At 38.9% G+C, this 25,115-nt stretch overlaps 1 protein-coding gene across 5 annotated transcripts in view; it reads right to left on the bottom strand.

The window, feature by feature from the left end:
• Positions 1 to 1,864: 1,864 nt before the first annotated feature.
• shf (Src homology 2 domain containing F) overlaps positions 1,865 to 25,115 on the bottom strand; it is a 100,153-nt gene continuing 76,902 nt past the window's right edge. For 2 of the 5 annotated variants that reach the window (XM_081605429.1, XM_008405634.3), the window contains 4 exons: positions 24,444 to 24,590; positions 13,393 to 13,567; positions 13,168 to 13,287; positions 1,865 to 4,938 (listed from right to left, as the gene is read on the bottom strand). In XM_081605429.1, the coding sequence (XP_081461555.1) occupies positions 4,752 to 4,938; positions 13,168 to 13,287; positions 13,393 to 13,567; positions 24,444 to 24,590 (629 nt within the window). In that variant the 3' untranslated portion in view covers positions 1,865 to 4,751. The remainder of the gene's footprint in view (positions 4,939 to 13,167; positions 13,288 to 13,392; positions 13,568 to 24,443; positions 24,591 to 25,115) is intronic. The other 3 variants (XM_008405637.3, XM_008405638.3, XM_008405635.3) reach the window with 2 other exon arrangements.

Raw genomic sequence — 25,115 nt, 5'->3', positions numbered from 1 at the left:
CCAGCATGTTTTCGTCAGTTCTATGATGTTGCTTGAATGATAGATGGATCATTTTGAAAGACCACTTGTGGGCAGAGGCAGGAAGCGGCATAAACAAGAAGCGTCCCTTATGAATCAATCCCAGTGTTTTGAACTAGGCCCAGTTCTGCCCAATTACTCCCATGGCACCTGGGATTTTTAGATAATGAGCAAGGGTCCTGCACTCTGTCATTACTGGCAGCATAGCGGGCCAGAGGAAATAATCAGCGCCAGGCGTGTTGAAATTGTGAGGAAGCTTGTCTAATCAAGCCTCCACAGACATGCAGAACAATGCAGACACTCTTCTATGTGGATGGAATCCTCAAACATCTCAAAGCAGGAGGAAAGGATCGGGTTAGCATAATGGCCTCCGTACGCTTTTGTCTCTCTGAAAGAAGGCAACTCATGTGACGTCAGGTCTGTCACCTGAGATTGGTTTCCACTGGGTATGACTGAACAGAATATGAAATGCGGTTCCGTTAGATACAAGGCTGTTTTGTACCCTCATCGCCCACTCATTGCTTTCAAGCCAGGCTTCTTATTCTTTCTGCCTCTTTTTCAACACTTACTTTGTCCACAAAGCTTCTTTGATGCATTTTATCCCAGGTACTTTAACCCCTTGATGGAGTTTCTCTGGAAGAGAAAGAGACTGCAGCAGAGTGCAGGGCAAAGACTGCACTTCAAAGTAAGTCTGAAATACCATCCCTAGGTTTTGTTTTAACTGAAGTTGATGATTTAATTGAGTATTGTGAAATTCTTGGCAAAATCTAAAATTACAGTTTCTATTTCCATTGATTTTTGACGTTTGTTTTCTTCTTTTTATTTTTTAAGTTTTGTTTTGCTTAAACAGAGAGAAAATTAAAATTCAATATTGCACACAGTCAAATTAACAAATAAATTCTGGGGTTATTGTGCGAGCCAACTTTGAGGTTTGTGCAGCACAGGTTTCTGCCAACAATCACAGAACTGGAAATGCTTTCATCAGCCCCCTGCGTGTGCTCCTTCCGCATGTCAGCCAGCTGCGTTCTGGCCAAAATGTGTTGGTAAAAACTGCTTTACCGTCACAATACAGTGGTTCCAAAAGCAATCACAGAGAAGGAGGCAAGGGACTTAACTGTTTAAGCTGCCTTCAGCTGTAATGAGCGCTAAACTGCCAGCCTTTAGGTGAACAGTGGGGCTGTGTTTGGTGACAAACGAACGCATTGAAAATAGATTTTACTGCTGCTGTATTGCAAAAGTAAACTGAATATTTTGTTTTAGCATTGTTGCAGACTGGGGAATGCAGAAGTAAAACTAAAAAGCCTTATCTCACCACTGTGTATTTGACACTACTCAAGCAGTTAGTGAAGTTTTTTTTTTTTTTTTACAGGAATCTATTATGCTTCCTTGAAGAGGATTCATAAGAAGAATAAATAACACACAACCTATTGACCAATTGGGAGACTTCTGAAGGCATTTATAAGTTTTGGATACTGTGATAAAAACAGTTTCTTTCCTCTCCAAGTTAGACACTATTTTGCCTTAGTCTAAATCCAAATAGAAGACTTGGTTGAAATGTGACAATTTGTGAGCCAGATGAATAGCAACAAACTTTTGCAAAGCACTGAATATAACCTGTATAACCTGGCAGCAACAAGGATTAATAAACAACAAGTGGCTGAATACTGGTGCTGGATTCTGTCCTTGATTCAAACCGTGGTTCATCTTCCCTAAATATTGAGAGGCTTCACCATGGTAACCAGTGCTGGTAGAGATACTGGAGGAGGCTTTTCCCTCACAAAATAATTTTCTTCTGATGTTGTTGTGTGAGGGTTCAGACAGGAAAAACACAATATCATAGTACATGTTAAACTCATAAACCCAACTTTATTTATTTTGCACCATGATGCCTCTACGTCCCCATTTAATACATTCAGTATATACATTTGGCCATGGGGGACTTTACAGAGATGCGTTACACTAGTGCATACATACGTGGCACGAAAATGTACACAAGAAAAACTCAGACATGCCACGTTACCACGATAAAGCAATAACAAGAGAGAAGACCCGGGGCGAGTCAATGGCTGATGTACGCAGACACACACGCGCATTCACACACCCAGTTCATGGCTTTATGCATGCACAACAGCTTTTCAACACACACACACACACACACACGCGCGCGCACACACACACATAACCTTTAAGACACTTCCGATGGAGAGAGGGGCTCTTTCAGGTTTCTATAATAGAAATACAAGGATGTTAAGAATGTCTCTGCTGACTGCAGCAAATTCCTCTCCCTCATCACAACTCCCTTCCCTCCAACTCCCTTGTTCTCCAGCTCCACTACAAGTCTCCTTTCCTTTTTCCCAAAGCTAAGGCCTCTCAGCAGGCAGTGCTGCCATCATACATGGGCTCTTTCCTTTAGTAGAGTAGTACTCATCAGCAGCAGGAACTAAATAAAGAGCCACTTCTATCATAATCATATCTGCTAAACCCTGAACATTCGCGACAAAAAAAGACATGATACATAGTTTATCTTAAAATTAGCTTTCTATCTTCAGATATCTTCTCTCAAGAGAACACAGGTCCACAATGACAACATACTATTCCTCATTAAAGCACAAAGACACACCCTCAGAATGCAACGTCTGTCTGCCCACTTCCGACGCCTCTAACCGGGTCACTCTCCCGATTACGTCTCCTCCTCCTCCTGCCGGACCTATTGTACCATCATAAGCTTTTCACTGAGGCACAAACTCCACCCAGTTTCCCCTTTTAATGACTGCAGTTTACAGTTGCATAGCACACAGCAGGAGTAATGGTGAAAGCCAAAATGTATTCTACTTTTAAAATAAATTGTTTCAGATATCTTGGGTCATTTCCAGCCTAAACCATTTTGCTGTTACGTGCTCAATAAAGCACTATACAGTACTTGAAACATGCGTATTAGACTACATTTATGATGTCACGCTTTGAACAAATCCATGTGCTCTGTCATAAGAATGATTTTTGGTTTGGGACAAAGTAGAAAGATTGGACCAAAAGCCTAACAGTGCTGCTTTGAGGTGCTAAAAAGATACATAACAAAAGTAAAAAAAAAAAAAAAAGAAGAAAAAAAAAATCACCTATAAGTGCTTCTTTTTAGAATTTAGAGGTGAAACAAAGATCTAGCATCCAGAAATGTTTGAGCACAAGCAGTAAGCAGGTCTCTGCAGGGTTAGACTGAATGTGAACACATTCTCTTGCATTTAAACAGTGTACAGGTGGACATCTGAAGGTTTTAATGCAAAGTGGTAGCATGATCGGCTAAAGGAAGGTGTTCAAATGGTTCGGATAGGCAGTGCTGTGATTGATGTGTCGGCCGGGTGGGTTGGTGGGTGGGCGAGTGCTTGACAACTTTGTTGGACATGTGTCTCAGAGGCAAGCGTGCACTTAGCAGGGCAGGAGACAAGAAAACAACGCAAAGTTCCTAAAAACCCCAAGATTCCATCAGAACAAGGAGGGCGAACAGGTTGAAGCGGAAAAACGTCGGTAATAATTACCCAGAATAAATAACAGTCACAGAACAATCGCTGAAAGCAGGATTGGGAAATTAGCTGATCTAAGCTGACTTATTTGACCCCATGCATTATAAGGCATTAAGCAAACATTTGTTACTGACATCACATAGTATTTATAACAGTGACGATACATACATTTCCTGATCTGAAACAAAAAGGCTTGTTCTTATAATTCTGATCATTTTTATAAAGAAAGAAAAAAAAATATGTTCCTAAAACCAACGACACAGTTTTAAGGTGATTGGGAATGTCACAGGGAGAGCAGTTCGATGTCCCATTGTACCTATTGATCTGCAGATGGGGGAATGAAATTGATTTTCTGAGGTAGACAATGCAGGCATATTTCATTCTCCCCCATGCAAAGCCATTCCACGCAGGGGTAGGGGGATAATTTGGTCCATTTGGACAGGCTCCGGTCTCCAGCCTTGGCCAATTTTACTGTGTCAGATGGGTTGACCCATCCATCATGCTTTTCCTGCCTGTCTCACCATCGTGGTACTTACATTGTCACTGGCGTGATACACCCACCCAGTGATGGATAGCAGACAACATGCACTATGACAACATAGAGACATCAGTCTGCTCAGCTCGCAGGCCTGTTGTTTACCCGCAGCTGGGGATTCATACCCGGTCACGTTATTCAATATCTGGGTTGCTGCGCAAGGTCTGCGTGGACAATATTGTGCAACAGGCATCATAAATGTTGTCGCCCTTGTTTTCTCTTCAAGTCCCCTTTGAAATAAAAGTAAAGCAACAACAGTGCCTATCCAAATGAGACGCTCAAACAGCTGGAACAGGTACAATAGTTTAGGAGAAAAGACTGACCCCAGTGACCAATGATGTGTTGTACCTCTCTTTTCTTTGAATGTTAAGTGCTATGAGCTCTCAGCTCAACAATTACTGAAATGATGCTCATCAGATAATCAGTCTCCAATGTGATAAGAGTACGTCCGCATAAATAAAACACAACAAAGTAATAAAAACATCTGGAATATTGAGTCTGTTTGTATGATAGTATGAAAGTGGCCTTCGAAACCCGTTTGGAATCCGTCAGCCAGTGAGGTGAGTCAGAATCAGCAGTTTTGAATGCCGATGTTCATGTTCCCGTGATTTCAGCCCAGAGGCATGAGGACGGGCCCAGTGAGTCCTGCGTTGGGTCGGACGCCTGCCACATGCCCCACAGCACTATAGTGTCCTGATGCCTACGGGGTACAGCAGGGACATGTGTTCAGCCCCCTTAATGGGCAGCTTGCGGCTTGAGTAGAAGTGTATGATCTCAGGTACGCTGTCGAAGGGGCCACTGTTCTGGCCCAGGATGTACTTGTTCTCCTTGGTCCGTGACAGTTTCATGTGCATGAAGCCCTGGCTGCTCCTGGACACAGACAAGGGAAAAAAAAAAAACACAAACCGTTAGCAAGTATACAACAGAAAATCTTTTAGACTGCCCAGCACTGAGATTAGAAATAAATCACATACATTCATGGCTTAAAACATTAATGAGATAAGGGTAGAAAGAATAGAGCTCTCTGTGGATCATCTCTTCCTGATTGGCACCTGCTTCTGTTTTTATATCCAAAACATAACAATGCTCTAAGAGCCGGATTACCTCTGATAAGGTCGGGGCCACCTGGGGCGCAGACTAAAAGGGAAGGATGCTTAAGGTCCCTAGAATTCAAGCAGCACATAAAGATTGGGCTGATGAACCCCTTGGATAAATCACTTAAGCTACAGCAATAATGGCACAGCAAATTAAAAGCCCCCAGCGTGCCAGGAGCTTTGGATCAATACATTTTACAGTGTGCCAGTAATCTGCTGCCTAAAAATAGAACATTTTTTGAGCAGTGTGGGAGGTGTTAAGTAATGCAACACTAGGCTTTAGTGAAGGAAAATACATAAATGTTTCCTATATGCAACAAAAATATGCATTATGAGAATTTGTCCTTGCACAACACTTCAACATAAAATCTCTTTCAATCATCGAATGCTTCAAATTAAACTCAGACATATTGTAGACATATTGTAGACATGTGTTTAACATGATCTGAAATGGGGTTTTTTCTACCTCACTGAACTTCCACCTCATCTATTCCATGTTTTTTCTTCTTATTGGAAATGTAAGCTCTGGACTTAAAAAAGACAGCAGAGAAAATTACAGCGTTTGTATTAGGGAAAATAATAAATGACAGAAAAAGGAATAGGGATTATGATAATTCATAAAGCAATCCAATAAGCAAACAATAGATGAAAGGATTGGTGGATTTTTTCCCAGTACTCCTCTTTTTCCATGCTTATGTAGACTTGGAAAACGCTTCAATAGTGTCATACTTTTACAACTTTTAAATTAATTCTCCAACACCTATTTTTTTTCTACAAAAGGAACACAATAAAAATTTTGCTAAACATACTATTTTAAAAAGATGTCGTGAATCTAATATATTTTTATTGAAGGATATCGAATCCTTGGAAAGTCACTGTTTTACTGTAAGACTACAGAGCAGGCATGTTTAAGGTGCTAAATAGCAGATATATGGTGTATTTATGAAGAAAAAAGGAATGGGTGATTGCTTTATACGAGAATCAAACAGGCACATATTTCTGATATGTGATATATATATGTTATATATATATATATATATATATATATATATATATATATATATATATATATATATATATATATATACACACACACACACACGAATACACACATTAGTGTACCAGTGTGCGTGTGTAGGTGTGTGTGTATGTATTAGAGACAGTTTCTGTGTGACCTTTGAACTTTTTTCTGCTGTTTAAGTGGTTTTATAAGTCACAGGTCAGAAATGACCCATAAGAAAATCCTTGTACCCTAGTGGTGTACAGCCTAAATGGAAACATAAACAAAAACAAAGTATCACTTTTTCTAATGATGGGGTCAATTTAGGAAAAGTCATAAAATTTCAAGTCAGGAAAAGATTGTTTAGGGTATTTTTTCTACAGCTAAACATGCTAGTGGGTCACTTTTGACCCACAAGACAACACAAGGGTTAATCAATACACACAAAATTCTTACTTGTAACCACCCACCAATATATCCTGGTATATTTATATGCATATTCACATAGTGTTATCTATGACAAACAGGAGCATAAACAAGGCTTTAGGCACCTTCTATGCAAGTCTGTACTTTACAAATCATGTAATTTCAAGATAGAGCTGGCGGTCGTTCTCCCTTCCTGCATGCAAATAAACAAACCAGAGAAAAAACCTACAGAGTTCAATTAAAGGACAACCATTAAGAATGAATAAAGAAGAATATATAAATACAGATTTAAATGGATGAGTGCAGTTCTAGTTTTAGGAATTCGCTTGCTGTAAATTCAGAGATTACAGAGAATACATCAAGATTCAAGTTTCTTTTTATGGAGACTGAATGGGGGGCATATTTCAAAACTAAAAAGCATTTCATAGGCGAGTCAGAAATGCAGGATTGCTAAGCTACAAACTGAAGCAAACAAAACTTTATGAGACTGCTCCATTACTGCCCCTCTGGCTTCCATTTCAGAGCAAAATCATTAAGTCTATCACAGTTTGAAGGGAATGGGACAAATACTTCCCCTAATGCATTTCTTTCCAGTTTCATGATTCTGCAAACACTTATTTAAGAAAAAAACATAGCTCTGTAAAATGCGTCTGATGAATCTTCAGCATGAACACTGCGCTGGTAGGAGGGTGTTAGGTTACTCAGAGCCACACTTAAAAAGGCAAACACATCAATAGCAGCATTTTTAGATTCCCAGCTGGTTTCCCAATCGGAGTTCAGAGCTCCTTATCACGTTACGGTCCAGCAGAGACAGAAACCAGGACACAGCAGTGTTGTTGATAAAATGAATGTGGGGCTGTTTTTAGAGCTGACAGGTCTTTGTAGCGTTATCATATTCCTGTGTTTGTGGACCCTCTATTTGTGTAATCAGGATGAATCTCACCAGGGAGGTCTGCTGTCGTGTTTATTGAGGTTTATGACTTTGATTTGAACCGAGCGGCACTCATAGCAGGAACAGCCTGACAGCTTATCTCCACCTCCAGCATATTGGATTGCTTTGTGAATGATGCTCTCTGCATTATGAATCCACAGCAGCTGAAACTGAGAAGTCATCAGCCAAAATGATGATGACCCCCGTGTGACTTTTATTCAGGCATCAGATACTGTGTGCCTATTATTTCAAATATGGACAAACTGTAAAATAACTGGGATGATCCATGCCAAGCTATTAGTCACTAATATTATTTAATAACAACCTAGCACTGGATATTTTCATTACTTGTATCTCAACAAATTACATCCAATTTAACAAGTAAAACTCATTATTTAGATTCATTATACACAAAATGTTTGTCATTTTAAACATTATAGCTTAATGAATCAGCCCAGATATCCGTTTTCAGAAAATTAGAACATTAGATAATGTAGAAATGCCAGTGTACTGAAAATTATGTCTATGTGCCATACTGTATATGCACTCAATAACTATTCAGGTCTCCTTTTAATAAAACTTTGCAGCAATGAGGCATGGAATGAAGGCGACTGGTCAATTTCACTGTTGATATGTTAAGGAAGGCCAAGTTGCTTTATTAGTGACCTTCAGCGTGTCTGCATTGCTACATCTGATGCTCTTTTTCTCTTAGATTTTCTCTTAGGTTTTGGTGGGTGAGTTTGGTGGTCACTCATGTACAAAGATACCAAAGTACTGATACTTTTGGCATTGGAGGCATGTGCTGCGAGAAAATGAAATCAGTATCTCCTTTAAGCTGTTCATTAAAAAGAAATTTGGAGTCAAGAGAACAGTTCTAACTCTTGTTTGTGCATCTTTTTCTAACATATTTTTCTTCCACTATACTTGACACAGCACCAAGAGTCTGGTATTTACTGGATGTTGTTTAGGTTAAATAGTCTCTAAATTGCCTAAAGGTTCTAATGAAACATGTATGGATGAACTTTTTCCTTCCACTCAACTTTCCATTAATATATTTTGATACAGCACTCTGAACACAGTTTTTGCATCAGTGGCATTTTGTGCCTAACCGTCCTCATGAAGGGTGTCAGTGATTGTTGGACGAATGTGGTAAAGAGAACAGTGACATAATGCATCATTTCTGTATTAAATCCCTTTTTATTGGTCTTATATGTAATATTAAAATATTCTGAGAATTTGTGGTGTTTATTAGCTGTAAGTGGTAATGAAACTGCATGCATTATATCCACACTGTTCATATGTTCATTTTCTAATGATATTGTAATATGTTGAGATACACCTGCATATTATGAAAAATACTTACATACACATATGCAAGTTTTTGTTACCAGCTGAATTTAGCTTTTCTACGTCTGCAAGTTTTCACCTGGAAACATTTGATTTTCTTTCTAACTTCTCCACTTAGACAGCTGAGACAAGCTGCACAAATCTGTTCTATGATGTGAAAAATGGGACAATGGTGCGCTCTAAAAACCTGTGAGGGGTTTAAAAATGTTTCAAACATGCCAAAGGAAGAAAAAATGGGAAAACGGTCTTAAAAAAAGAGGAAAAAAAGGTTTCTGTTCAGACCAAATAGCTGAATAGGCAGGAGGTCTTGGCGACGCCTGTCCTTATCAATAATGCAATGCACATTTGTGCCACCTCATGGCCTCATACATTTTTCAGCGACCTCAGACATGGAGGCTCTTCACCTTGGGCTTCCGCTCATTTTCTGTGGCAGCAGGAACATGTGTGAGGAGGCTGAACCCGGAGCCACCTCTGCCTGTAAGGGTGGTGGCACCTGTCACTCCATCGAGTCAGATCCGTCTCTGGGTTTCACATGATTGAAGTCAAGGTCACAACAAGTTGCTCTGTGAAACCCAGGAGCTGAGATACTGTACAGTACAGCATAAACTCACACAGTATTCACACTGAACTTTTACAAATTTTGTCACATTACAAGCACAAACTTTAATGTGCTTTCACTGGATTTTATGTGTAAAACAAACACACACAGTGCAACATGGGTGAAGCAGAATAAATATAAAAATCAAAAAAGTGTGATGTATCTTTATATTCATCTACTTTCCCTCTCATATGCCAAAAGAAACTATGGTGCAGCCAATTGCCTTCAGAAGATTAGTAAACAGAATCCAACAGCGTGAAAGTTATTGTCAATATATATTCAGCAGATCTATGAAGGCCTCAAAAGTTTGTTAGGGAATATTAGTGAACAAATATCTTAATAGAGAAAACTAAATACACTAAACAAGTCTGGGATAAAAAGGTGGTGAAGTATAAAGGGAATCAGCTGTAAGGCTGTAAGAAAATATATTCATCAGGAGTGATGAATAGAAGTGCATGCCACACAGATAAACAAAAAAATGTGTCATTTAATTTTTATGTCACAATCATGCACTTTATTGTTTTGGTCCATCACATACATTTCCAATAAAAAAAAAACATTGAAGTTTGTTGATTTTACCTGACCAAATGTAAGAAAATGTCAAAGAATGTGAAAACTCTTTACAACTTGTTTTAATGCCTTATGCTGAACTGAACTGAAATAAGCTCTTCTTACTGCCTGGTTGTAATTGGTCTGGGGAAAACAACAACCACAAATTGCCACATATTGTCAGTAAATCCTATAATCTTGCAATCTCATATTTCATTTGCGGCTGTAAAATCCAGAGCATTAGCTCATCTGTATTTCATCCTTACGGTGCAAAGGGGAGAATGGATGCTTGGTAGCTTCGTAATTATTACTAAAAGAAAAAGCTTTATCGAAACTGAATGAATGTCTGTTCTTTCTGTGACTTAGCCATAGTGGATTTATATCCATATTATTAGATTAAATTTTGATTTAGATTAGATTAGATTTTGAAGACAGTGAGAACAGTACTTGGAAAATTAAAACTTTGTAAAAACAACAAAATTTTTCTTTGAATCAGAAAGACATCAACTCTAAGAATATTGAGAACATTATAATCTGAATGCAATTCCAAAACTGTGAGTATATATTTTCTTGGAAAAAAGGTTATAATCCTTAATTTACCTGCTTTTCTGTATATATTTTCCCACACATATTCAGTTGTATAAGCCTGCTGACTGACAGGGTTCATCTACATTTTATAAAGTGAAACAGCTACACTTTTCCAAGCTCAAATAATCAGAGATCTCACTCCTTTCTTTGTACATTTCTGAAATAGAAATACAAGTTCAAATAATTTCCTGCTGAGAGTTCTCTTGAGGTCAGGCTTTATAAATGGAACCAAAAAAAAAAAAAAGACAGAAGAAGAGGGATTAAAGTAAGGTCCATTTCTCTCTACAACACCTAATTGTATGTACCATTACATATGTTTGGCTCTTTCAGCTCGTTCTCCAGTTAGACATATGCTCAGAACGGCAGCGGATCTGTGTTTTAGGAGTTTGTTCATCTTTTTATCAGTAGTTATACAAGGAAAACAAACAGCCGCTGAAGCAAAAGCAGATGATCATTCAGTGCAAGAGAAAGTAACCCAGATAGCAACAGTGGCATATATAAAAAAACAAACTACACGAGCAGTGAACAGAATCGTTTTCTCTTCCAAGACATATGAGCCTCAAGCAAGCTGAGCTCTGCTGCTATTGCAAAGGCTAATCAGTGTCTCTTTGCATATTATGGTTTCATCTCATATCAGGATTGACAGAGGGTTGCAGAGTATTACTCATGTCTAACTGTTTTTTTTTTTTTTAATCAACAAACCGTTCTTATTTAACCAAGATACTGAGATTTTAAAGCTGAATTGATACTGTTTATATTTATTTTGGAAAGCTTTGGAGGGTTAAAAGTTTCAGGATATGTTTCCATGTCAGTTTGTCCTTATTAGCTTGTAGAGGGAAACCAAAAGTGACTGCTCTGCGGGGCTTTGACACAGAGATAACCTCTCCCCGAGAAAACATTTGTGTCTAAGCCAATTAGAGAGGCTCCTTTTAACCCCCAGCAGGATGCATCAAAGAGTAGGGGGTCATCAACGATAGGGTAACCGGTATCCAAGCTATGGGCACTGGGCACGTCAGCAAATTAGGGAGGGGATGCTGTGAAATGAAGGGAACAAAGGTGACGTGGAGGACAGAGTAGAACCACAACATGTGGAAGAAAGAGGTTAAAGGGTCAAATTGTTTCCATCCAGAAAGTAAGAATCAGCAACACAACAGACCACAGGTAAACAACTTGCTTGTGATGTCCTCTCAGCCACCAGCTGTTTTAACAGATGGTTGTTCACAATGAGGTCCAGGTCCAACTGGAGGTTGCTTCCTTTCAAAAGGAGGCATTCTTGGGACACATGATATTAGAAAAACACGGAGTTTCTATATTATTGCTCAATGTTGCAATTAGGATTGTGTTTTTCAGTAACCTAAGTTACTCCAATGCTACTACTACACTCCTTGAGATTTATGACCTTAGCCACTAAGGTCTATATCAGACATAGGCACAAAGGACATCCAGGTGGCCAAATATTCAATATGTTGCACCTGAAATATTGCAGCTGTTCAAATAAAGCATTCCTTTGTGAAGGCAAAATGGGACGCATTGATATTTTCATGAGGTTTGTTGTTCACTATTAGGTATTGCTCTACTTTCCACTGTCATATCATACTTACTCTTACAGCAAGAGATTGGTTGTAATAGACACCATAAATTAAATTAATGTAGATATAATGTTCCATCCTTTTAATACCACTAGATTATATGTATTTGAAACCACAAAATTTCTTTAACAGACACGGGCATCTGGCACTATAAATGTCCTCAACAGCAGTGGACATTGGAAATCTCTAATTAAACAAGCACAAAATATTAATTGCATATATATTATAAGCCACTATTACAATACATATTATATTTTGCATCAGGTAGTTGCACCACCACTGATGAGTCTGATGTGGAGTACAGAGTTTTCAACAGTACATGGACTTGTAAGTAAGGGCTGCTCAACATATCATCATCATAACAGAGTGAGCATTAAATATGTTTGCAAAGAATGGTTGATGATGCAATATTTGTTGGTTGTTATTTCCAGTTGTCAGTTCCAATAATAACATATTAAGTCATTTGAAGTGGACAGGCATCATGAGTCAGATGATAATTGTTACAGAGGGAGTGTTAGAGTATCCTAAAATGGTGCAGTTCTACTTTTAAATATTTGTTTACTAAAGTGACAAGGTAAAGTAACTCGGAAAGGATTGTTGCTCTCAGGGATTACAGACTGAATGAACATTATCAGATCAAACATAAACAGAAATATCAGATCTGCTATTTATGTTTTTGGTCAGAATTGTCTCTGAAACAATTATTTGCAGTAGTGTAAAAAAAGTTTAAATTTTAGGTATTGAATGTTACATTTTATTGTGCAATTGCACACACACGTATATATAGTGAATTCAGACTAATCTGACCTTCAACAACAAAGATATTTATTACTTTTGCCTTTGGCAAATTACTGGTGGAAGACTAGGTTTATATATATATATATATATATATATATATATATATATATATATATATATATATATATATATATACTGTTAAGAGTTTGCCATTTGGTGGAGAAATGTGTTGTTCTTACTTAAGGGAGAGGGAGTAGTCGTTCTTGCTAGTTTCGCTGTTTCTAACCAGGTAGCTGGCCTCCTTGCACATCCTGAGCAGAGACTCTGCATCCGTTCGGCTGATGGCTCCGTGGTACCAGCTGCATCCAACAGCAGGGAAGAAGGATGAACAAAAATATGGCAAGGTTAAAAAAACTGCAACAAAGACAAAAACAAACAAACAAACAAACAAAAATCACACTCACAACTGGCTTTCTAGAGGCATCGTGGGGTCAATACGTTCCCCGAGAGAGGAGCTGCTGTGGTCCAGTGAAGTCATTTTGGTGTTGACCAAACAGCCACTGGAATGTCGCTGCAGCGGGCGAGTTTTCCCATCCTTGGTGGGTGACATTCGAGACTTTTCCACTCCATCAAACTGAGCTACAATGAAAAAAGTATTTTGTAAGAACAGATTTATGTGGCTTAAATATATAATAAAAGTAAATAAAAATGTATAGCAGACATGGGCTAAGGATTGGTATAAAGACCTACCAAAGTTTTAAATGCTAGGGGAAAAAATGTTCTCTTATATTGTTCTTGAAATTCTTTAAAGTGCTTTTGATCATAAGACAGAAAAAGTCCCAGTGAGACTAGAATGTAATGCGACCTTCCCCCCATGTGCTGCACACTGCTGGCCAGCTCAAGAAGAATTGTTTCAATACGTTTCCAGTTTCCAGTGAAACGGACAATGCTAGGGTAACTATACATATCACTCTTATTAAAGTAAAGCTGATTTAAAACTAAAGTTGAGATGCTGTAAGTAGTGTGCTTTTTGATAAGCCAACTGCAGGCCTGCAACCTAAACAGACAAATTAGTTTAACTGGTCTTAACATATAACAGCAAAGAGGGTACAACATTCTATGCAATAAGCTTTTGAAAACAATAAATTCATTTTGAGTGCTTAACTCCATATTTCTACATCAATACGTCAAAAATCATAATGTAAACATAGCAGAGAACATAATAAAACTAGAAAATTCCTGCAGAAATTTTAAAGGGGCATGCCAAAGTGTGCCCGTCGGTTTTGACGCAGCGCTATGATGTTAAAAATTAGCATTAATGCTAAAGAAAGCTGCAACGTAGTCAATAACCTTTGGAGAGGCAGAAGCATGTTTAATAAACTGTAGTTGTACCATTCATTATGTTAGAATTGATGCATAAGCTAAAATTAGCCAATATGCTAATGTTAGCTTAAATGCTGGCAGTAGCATGTGGAGCAACACGACCATGTTGTTTTAATTTTACTACTCTATTCAGTATACTAAACATGTGTAATTAATGAGAAAATTAGGTAAAAGCTAACTTTAGGTAAAAGTGCTAGTGCACTAGTCATAGACAGTGAAATGCTAACTTTTGTACAAATGCTAATGAACTGCCTTGCTGAGCATCACCGCTCTTTTCCTACGAATCCTCTTCTGCTCTCTCTGTCAGGTTTGTGATCTGTAGCATCGCAGGCGCTGCGTCTGTGCCGCTGGTTCCTTAAAGGAGCAGCGACGTTATTTTCTGTCCATAGACTTTTAATCAACTATTTATTCTTATTTATGTCAGATTTTAACATGAATCAGTCTTGAATCAGTAGTATAATGCTGAAAACACAAGCAGTTGTAAATACCAGTAAACCCTACAGTGCAGTCCTGGGAGCTGCAGTTCCAGACACTGTTCTGTTGCTATGGTAATTAATCCCCTGCAGCTGTGAGAGCCAAAGAGCGGGAAATCCTCTTCAGACACAGTTTCTATACTTGGGAGACACCAGGCGTCAGTCTGAAGGACCCTGACAAAAAGCATAAGCCCTAGCAAATTTTTGTAAACATTGTACATGAGCAGGCATGTGTATCTATGTTATGACCAACTTTCAGACCAATAGGGCGATATTTATGCCTGTGAGGGGGATTTAAAAAGGGTTTTTGAGTCAGCCATAAACAGTCCTGTGTGTGTGTTTCATAGAGAAAGATTACTGATTCTGTGAGACACAAAATCTGAAATTTTTTCGTTTTTATTAATTTATGTAATCATTTTAACTCCGATCCCCAATAAAAATAATAGCTCCCTTCTCGGCATCGAGCCGCACGATTTGATACCACTTTTGTGGGTGGGCACGCAGCGGTACGAGCCGCATTAACGGTAATGGAAGAAAAATAAATAAAGAGACATTCTATTAGGTGTAGAACAATAGGTGCCTGCCATGCAATGCATGGAGGCAGTACTGACTTGCTTCGCAAGTCAGTACTGCTCTCCTTATGCATTGCAATGGCATGCCCCTAATTAAAGCTGTACTTAACCATGTATTATGTTTTTGTAGTAGCATCTGAAATACTTTTTTCAGTTGCTTTTCTGTTTTAAATAAAGGTGTGTTTTAAATTTTTGAATAAAAAAACGTTTGAGTAAACCACTTCATATTTACTCAAGCTATCATACCATGAGTGTCTCATACTGGCCCATGTTCACTTCCTCTACTCCAGCTAGAAGTCAGGTTAAGGTCACTTATGTACAGTAGGTATTTGTGAGGCTTACGACGTCATGTATTTGTCAAACTACACCAGTGCAAATGTGTGAGAACAAAAACCATGGTTGTGCTTTCGCAAACACACACCCACACACCCACTTTGTGTAAGTCATCCAACAGAAGGACGTGTACACAGTATGGAAGACACATAAATCAGTCTGCGCACACATTCCAGTGAAAGAGAGAGAGAAAAAAAAGCATACAAACTTCCTTCAAAACATTCAAACAACTCCATGTGTCCATAAATACTTCTACGCCTAATACAGTATTTGTGAGCAGTTGCTGCTTTAGTAGATGTAAATGTGCAAACAAGCAAATCTGAAGACTTCTTATGAGTAAACAGCAATGCACACATACAAGTTCCACAAGTTAAATATTAAACTGGGTTTTCAAACTCCCACGGTCAGCTCCAGGCATGAAGCGCTCCCCTGGCCAGGCCACAGGGAACTGTTTGATGGCAGATGGGGGCTTGAGGTGACCTGCTCTCATTACATCATTGCCAGAGTATACACCGGCTGTTTTCTCAGCCAAATCAACTCACGGAAGAGAGAAAGGCATGCAGGTTTGTTCACTGAAGCGGACGGAAGAAAAAATAACATTTACAGATAGAAAAAAAAAGAAGCTACAGCTGAAGGTTCCCTGAAACACTGGGCACCGGAGACTGGAGTGGTGATCATGAGAGGTGGTCAAACTGTGTCTGTATGTGGGAGGGATTCAGCTGTTTTTCCCCGGTCATCCATCACTATAATTGATGTCAAAACACCCCAAGGTTTGGGGAAAGAAAACTGTTTGCAGCCACTGACACGCTTCCCAAGCAATAAGAGAAGGGAGGCTTCCAGCATCGGACTCACAACTGGCATCAGGTGGGGACTGTTTTAAGGCTGAAGGCACTTAGGTTTGGATGGAAATGGTTAATGTAGTGAAAACTTGACAATGTCTGATTTTGTTGCTCTTAGTCACTCATGGTCAGTCTTGCATTTTGTGTTTTCATTATCCTGCCGGAATAAAGCGCTGATAGTCAGACAGACAAGCGCTGAGATCTTAAAAGCACATCGATGGAGAAAGCCCTACATCAGTCTAGACTCTGCAGTCCACTTAAAGTGGATTGGCTTGCATGGCAGTTTGTGGGTCAGTCAACTTCTAAGCTCTACACTGACCTAAAGGGTTGGCAATTAAAAAAAATTTATAATCAGACATTGTAACATTTTCAGCAAGCCTAGGAAAACAACTGAGTTGGTCAGGATTAGGATTTAAAAGTAACACATTATGTAAAAAAAGTGAAAATTATACACTTAAATTCAATTTTCATGGTTAATCAGTATTTACACATCTACTTCATTCTGTTTTAAATAGATTATGAACAAATTGACATAAAGATCACATTTTCTTTATTATTGCTGTTATTTACGCCATCACATGAATATCATCTTGTCAGGCTGCTGAGGAAGACAGCTGTTAGCTCACGTTCAACCACCAGGGGCCCCCCTTGACCTCCACACTCAACCCCAGGCTGAACTCGTTGGCCTTAAGCTCGTTGATGCGTCTCCTTAAACATAAACTCAAGGAAATGATTATTCCAAATGACTGATTGTTATCTTGGCCTCTGCACTTCTGTTCGTTATAGGGCTACGTCTGAGTCTTACGACGAGAGCCAAATTGTACCGCTGCATGACAGCTGGGTAAATTGTGGGTCTAACCTCGGACCCATGGAGGAGTATAAGCTGCAGCGCCAATTTTCTCCAGTCTGATGCTTCAACTGCAGGCAGTGAAACGATGTCCCCGTGTTGCATCTAAGTAAATATGAAAGGATTTTGAAGTTATCCCCCTTCCTTCATACAGCCCGTGCTGACTGCTTGAAAACAAAGAAAGTTAGATGAGAATGCAGTTTATGTGTTCGGGTGAGAAACAGCGTTTCCATGGAAACTGACCGAGGGGACACAGGAGATGCATGTTTGCTCCACTCAGCCCCTGTCAGCGCTGACAGATCACAACATGAAGATGCAGCCAATTGCTCTCACTCCTTCGCTTTCAATTTTGTTCTTCCTGTTTGCATATGTCCGGTCCTACCTCTTCCTCTGCTGCTTCCTGTCACCCTCCCTTTTGATCTCTGCATCTAACACCCTCTGGCAAGCACTCGGAAACTCTTGCCCTGTTTGATCCTAACACTTGCTTGTGACAGAAAGAGGAACATGGACTGTAGAAAAGGGGCTCTTATTATTTTATCTTCAATGTGTTGGTCTAAAGAGAGGAAATGAAAACCATTACAGGCTAGTAAAGTTAATTGAACTTTACTAGTTCAGTGAAGATGAATATGGTTATCTTGTATTATGACAGAGTCCATCTCTGCATTGCAACTCTGATTAACCTCAATTCTTCACATATCCTCTGTTCTACAAACACTATGCTTCTTCTTACCAAATCATAAGTTTCCTTCTGACCTTGGTTACACTTTGGTCTTTTACTCCAGTTGTATTAAAGGCTGAGTGCCTGATCTCTACGGAGTTTGTCCAATCAACCTTACCTGTCAGCACTGAATCCTCTCTGCAGGGAGCCTACATACTTCCAGAAGAAAGCATTATTCTGAAGGGACTCTAAACGAAACAAAAGCGATCATTATATTTGCTCAAGTGTGAATGGACTCATGTCTGCTTCCTTTGCCAGCCATCTCACCTACGGCAGTCTCAAACGATTGAAGAATTATGTTTTGAGGTCGAATACAAGCAGGAGTGAGGGAAACCAATTCCCTTTTCTTTCTCCGGAGAGCAACGTCCGAGACATGGCCGACAGGAGACTGACAGGGGGATTGGCTCACCGGTGAACAAAAGCCCTCGGAGGCAGCCCTAAGAGCGGGGGATCGGGGGTGCACGCAGACATGCGCACTCAGGCACGCATGCACACGCGTCATCCCATAAACACACTAAGACATATAGTGAAATGTGTTAGGGTATCTGGGATTGTTATCAGACCTGCTGCTTGTAAAGTGCAGCAAATGGAATCTGTGTATCAGATTGAACTGTCAGTTAGATGGTGACTGATGGCTGGAAGGTCTGTCTCCTTCAAACACGCATCTCCCCTCAGAGAATCCAATGAAGAAACACGAACCCAAACACACAGAAACACATATACGCGATGCAGAGGGGAATGTGAGGAGCAGCAAACTAATTTATTTGGACACAAACAAACATAAATGTCAAAAGGCTATTTCAGTGATGGAATCTGCACAGCAATATTACCCTGCAGAACAAAACAAAGCTCAGCACAATATTTTTTTTTTCGCAAGAACAATGAGAATGTGTCCCACAGCAGGACTCCACAGCTAAAACAGACCAGATACAGAAGTGAAGAGCCTTGTAAAAGGAGTCAAACTTCTTGAACCGCTCTATATTTAACTACTTTACAACAAAATTGGGATTTTATGTCGTAGGCCCACACAAAATGGTGTAGAATTGTGAGGGGAACAAAAAGTTATACATGGTTTTCTAAAAAACAACAACAAACAAACAAAAAAAACCCCAAATCTCTAAAGTTACAAAGTTGCCTTTGTAACTAGAGAAATTACAAACAGTTCATGTGAGAAAGTCTGTTGAGAGAACAACTACTGGTATCCAAGAACATGAGTTTTATGGAAGAGTCAAGCAAAAAGAAAGTCACTGTAGAAAGAAAGCTATTAGAAATCCTGTAGGCAGTTTTCCATAGGCCATACATTAAGTGACACATGAAACACGAAGGAGGATATGTTCTAATTAGATCAGACCAAAATATAACACTTTGAACCACATGATGCTGTGGAGATTATTTTCATCAGCAAGCCAGGAAAGTTGGTCAGAGTTGTTGGAAAAATTGATACAACAACATAGAGGGCAATCCTGGAAGAAAAGCTATTGCAACAGGCTGCAAGAGTTCTGAAAATAATTAAGAGCAAAAACTTCTCTATGTTAGATCTGCACAATATGATGTAAACATCACTGTAACAGTAATAGTGTCACAATCAGAAAGGACTTATTGGAGGCAATATTTGATTTCATTACATATTCCAAGTATCAGGCATTTGTTGAAGAATTAAAAATCAGAAAAATGTTTGTTAGTTATAAGCCTTATCTCCATAAAGGTTTTCTGAATTTTCTAGGCATTGTGCAGGTTTACAACATGCAAATCTTGAAGAGAAATAACCTATAATACTCAGCAAATGGAGGCTCTGAAATCTGTTGAGAGTTGTTTTGTTTACAACTTATAATTATGCACCATGCTGTCATGCTCTGTCACATAAAAACACAATAAAACACTTTGAAATTAATGGTAAAATATGACAAAATGTAGGGAAAAAAATCTTGTAATAAATACTTTTGCATAGCACCGTTACATGAAACTTGGAATTGATCATTTTGTTTGATTGCCAAATGAAAGATGAAATAACACTGATTACTGCCGATTCCAAGCAATGACATCTTATCCCCAGCTGCACACACTGCTGTGCAAATTTATCTAATTAAGCCAGCTAATTAATTCTCATTTGCTAATGATACTCCTATCAAAAAGGATGACTACTCCGAGGGGCGACGTGTGTCACCTACAGCTGCATTGAAAGGTGAAAATTACATTTTACAGACCTAATTCACATGTCTGCAACTCATCAGAATTTGCTAGATGCAAAAAAAGATCATTCAAAATGTTTTCATTTAGCAAGAAAGAATATGAAAATAACCACTCAGTTTAATTTTATAATAATAAAGTAGAAGGTGCTGAAAAAACTGACCAATTTGATAAAAGGTAACAATACAGTTCATGATCTCTGATCAATATGTTAAATCTGTGTCCAAAAAAATCTGTTCTTCTTTCCTGAAGGTTTTTAAAAAAAAGCTCTAGTTAAGTTTTCCCAGACAAAAGACTGAGTCTCTAAATTTCAAGCTAGTTTATCCATTTAAACAAAACCTTTGTATCTTTAAATACTTTTAAAAAGACATCTAAGACAAAAGAAGCGAAGAAAGAGAAGCTCTTCAAAGTGTGGATAATTATTTCATACAAAAACAAAGTAGACAAGCTCCTCTTTATACTCAAACAAATATGTCCCAATTTATATGTAGATTTAATATCTGCTTTGGATATTTGCATTTCAGTCTTGATAATGAGGCTGAACTGACAAAGCTGACTTGTAATGCATTGTTCTTCTGCTTATCTCAGTTAGAACAAAGTGATTATAAAATGGCATTTATGAATTTTGTAAGCATTTCACTCCTCAATCAGTTATGTGTCTGTCACTGACTGACTCAAACCATTGTCGTCAACCCTGTCCTCAAATAACCTTGCCTCAATTGTCTTCAGATTGTCTTCAATCTTCTTTTACCATCTAAAGCCCGGAGATAAGAGCCCTTGCTAAAAATCACCAAATCATCAACTTTCTTTCTCTAACTGGATTCCTCAGCATGTTCGTTCTCGTTGACCCTACGACAGCCTTTGAAACTAACAAACGTACCACGTGCATCACCAGCCCGGCTCTTTCCCAGTTCAGATTACATCTGTCTAACAGACTACAGTTCAACGATGTTCCCCAAGGTTTTTTGTTTGGTCCTTCTTTATGATAATGTCATATTCTTCCTATTGGCCACACCATTTGCTTCCTTAAACTCTGGTTCCATTGATCTGCATCTCTATTAAATCCATAACTTTCACAGGCAAGTTTTTTTTCTTCACCGGCCGCTTCAAAGACATACAATCATGGATGCCAGCTGATTATCTCTGGTTGAACTACAAAAATTCTGACGTTAAATTAGTGAAAATCTGCAACTAGGCGTGATCTGCACTTCTGCCTTATTCACTTGAAGTCTATGCTAACGCATTTCTCACATAACTACAACCTTGAAGTCATCTTCAGTAGCCACCTCATGAGCAACATCTCCAAAAGCACCTTCTTTCAACTCGCCTCTTTTCCTCCACCTTTTATGCTTATTTTCTTTTACTAACACATTGATCCATGCATTTATCACTTCCTGACCCTATCACTAGAACAGTACTCTCCATGTTTTGCCCATCAATCTAGTTAATAAACTCTGTTACAAACAGAACTCGCCACATTTTCCTATCCAATCCTGCCTAAGTTAATATATCAACCATTTTCTTAAGAACCTGTCTTGGCTTTCCATTCCTTAATTAATGTAAATTAAAATTCTCCTGCTAACCTTTAAAGCCCCCAATTACCAAAGCCTCTTTAAAAAATTAGTCAATAAATACACAGCGACATCTGGTCACAGAGGGATGCTTCTGGCAAAATTGTTCATGGCTGAGGTGCGTTCTGCTCTGTTGGCAGGATGTCTCCTGCGTGTGTTAAGAGGTAATTGATGCTCATCAACTGATGACGCTCCTGATTTACACAACATCCTTACTGCTCCACCCTGTCCCTGGTTCTGAGACTCTGTAGCCTCAAGTGAGGACATCCTAGCCCTACATCTGGACATTCAGGGTCAAGCTCAGATAATAGGAAAATAAATTGTTCACTTCCCGACTGAGACTGCAGAAACCTAGGAATTTTGTATTAAAATATCAAAACACTTCAAAAGTGCCTAATTTGTTTGTATCTTCCATCTTTTGTTGTGTGTAAAGCAGCTTTGAAGATCCTTACGAATAAACATGTCCTACTATTGTGAACAAACAGAGAATCTTCACTTTATCTGAGCCTGTCCAGACGATTTAAGCAACTCTATGTTTAATGGATGTCTAATGTTCTGGTGTAGAAATGAAGGTCTACCAGCACTTTAAGGTCAATGGAGCCCATTGTAACTATATTCACTACAGCAGTTTAAGCTTTCAACCCCCTGTGTTTCTGACACATGGACCTTTGACCTGAAAGATGTAGAGTGGGGCCACACTTGCTGGGATGGAGAGCGGATCACTTTACAGGACGGGATTCTAAAACTCCCTCACATCACTCGGGGAACTGGAGCGTTTCCCATGGATCTGTGGGCATAAATCAGCTCCTCGCCCTGTCCTCGCCTATAGCACACAGTGGTGTCCTTTTTCATGGCCCCACTCTGAGTTTTCCCACTCTGTTTGGGGAAAATCCCATTCCTGGCATTAGTTCAGAAACATATCCTTCTTCCCCCTGGATAATTAAAGCAGTCAGATTGTGACTGTGCAGGGGCTCCCAATATCAACTACTGCCTGTCTGTTAAAAATAGGTGACATAGTTGTCTGTTGTGTCCATTATGATAATGAATAAGTCAACAACTAAAATTGCAGTGAAGGAGTCTGTTTTTATGTTTTAACTTAAGTCATCCACTTGTATAGAACAGCAGGTCAGGGGGACATCTGGGACGGTTATGAGTATGTTGACAAGAGGAAATGGGGGTCACAACGAAAGGCAATTACGCATGGAGACAGCAGTTCAGCACAATTAAAACTAATGAGGCTTCATCTTAAAACCTGCCCAGCAGTTAGTGATTTTCTGCCACATGTAATCCAGATGGAAAAGTGCAATCATTACAGCGCTAATACCTAAAGCCAAATTATTCAGTGCATCTTAAACTCTTTCAGTAAGTCACCATTAGCAGGAAAATGTTACTCTCCCTCATTAACAATCTTTTTTTTTTAAGTTACACATGCTTGACAATTTCTGTAATTTTCTCCCCATAGTTCAGAAATTAAACAGAAGAAGATTAAAGTTGTTCGTGGGGAGTCGTTCCAAACAAACTGGTTCTAATGGTAATGCTTGTTTAGAACCAGTTCGATGTATTCCATAGCCAAGGTCTTGCAGCAGCAACATACAAAATTATGCTTTCTCAGGACCAACTAGGATCTGGGCCAGAGGAAAGAATCGCTTTTGTCTGGAACTCATAAAGACTACCAATCAAAATGTGAGAACCACTTTTAAAGTTGGTTTTCCATTGGTCTGCAAATTTCAACACAATAAAAAGTAGGAAACAACCGAGTTCAACATTAATACAAATTTTGAATTAGCAGTGGAATAAAATCTGATTACTGTTCCTTTTCACTATCTATTTTGATAACAACCTGTCCCAAAGTTTGAAATTTCAGACTCAGTTTTTAAACATCACTGTCTTGGAATTATCAGATAGAATAAATCAATTATTAGGATTTTAATTTAACCCAGTTTCCAGTTTGGTTTATTTATAAAGGACCGATTCACATAAATGCAACATAAAGGAACTTTACTAGTGAAAAATTCCAATTTATATCCAAACAACAATCCAATACAAAATAAAGGAAGAGAATCAAAGTTAGTTACATGCATTCCAAAAAAGTATCAGTCTGAGGAAAATGACCCAAATGATAAATGTTAAATTTTGCAGCAATCACTCATCATGACCAAGCAAGTGACAAAAGTGGCAAGAAACAACTGCCTTTTAAACACTGCTAACTGCTCAGTGTTATTATTTAAGATGACTTTTGTTAAAACAATGCAAATTGTGAAGTTAAATAGTTGGTCCTCACTCATATTGAGGATGAAACACATATGTTTAACGGACACATTTATAGTGATGCAATGATGTGGTTCTGAGTTACCTCCGTGGCTGAGGAAAATCAAATTTGATCTTTGATAAAAAAAACCACAATGTGATCTGTCAGCAGCCTGAGTAAATAAACAAACAAACAAACAAAAAACTAATGAAAAAGATATTATGTGCCACCTAATTACTTCCCAAATTAAATAAATGAGTGCACAGATGAATGGAATAATGGACACACAGAAGGCTGAGGGTGAAGGGCAATTAATGGGAAATATGCTGGACACCAACACCCACCATGGTGGTGCTGGTCACAGCTCGTCGGTCCGGGCGACGGCTGAGCTGTCTGGGAAGGAGACTCGAGCTCCTCCGCCAGGGGAGGGCTGGTGTTGAGTTGGCCAACAGGAGGCGGCCATGGTAGGTCCTTGATCACTTTAATCTCTACTGCAAGTGTCGCCACAGGAGAGAGAGGTGGAGGGGGGAAAAAAGAGAACAGCAGCAAAAGGTAAAGAAAGGGAAGTAATGATAGAAGAAAAGTGAGGAAAAAGAGAAAAGATACAAGAAGTAAGTTAGAAATACCGCAGATATGAGCAGAAGGTGGAGGCGTGTGGAAGAGAACAGGTTTAAAGTATGATTAAAGAATCAGCAGCACCTGTGGACGAGAAAAGATCAGAATGCAGCAGGACAGGAAAGAAAACAAGGTTAGACCTAAGTAAGAGCGGATGATATTGTTACTCAGCTTGAAGACACTAAAATGGATCTTGGTGTCCTTCTGTTACATCCCAACTTGGAGAAATAACTAAGCTGATTTATGCTAGAGCCAACTTACTACTGAAAGGTTAGTTTATAACACACACTCTTCATTCTCTAAATCTCCTGTTTTCTAAAAGACAATCCATGAGAGCCATTATGAATACCATTTTAGCGAGAGCAGAGATGAAGTTAAAGATAGTCTTAAAGGTCTATTTT

The sequence above is a fragment of the Poecilia reticulata genome, chromosome 3 (genome assembly GCF_904066995.2).
Source record: "Poecilia reticulata chromosome 3, P_reticulata-male-v2, whole genome shotgun sequence".
Classification (NCBI taxonomy): domain Eukaryota; kingdom Metazoa; phylum Chordata; class Actinopteri; order Cyprinodontiformes; family Poeciliidae; genus Poecilia; species Poecilia reticulata.
Note: the sequence above shows the minus strand (reverse complement) of the source record. Positions and strands in the feature narration are given on the sequence as shown.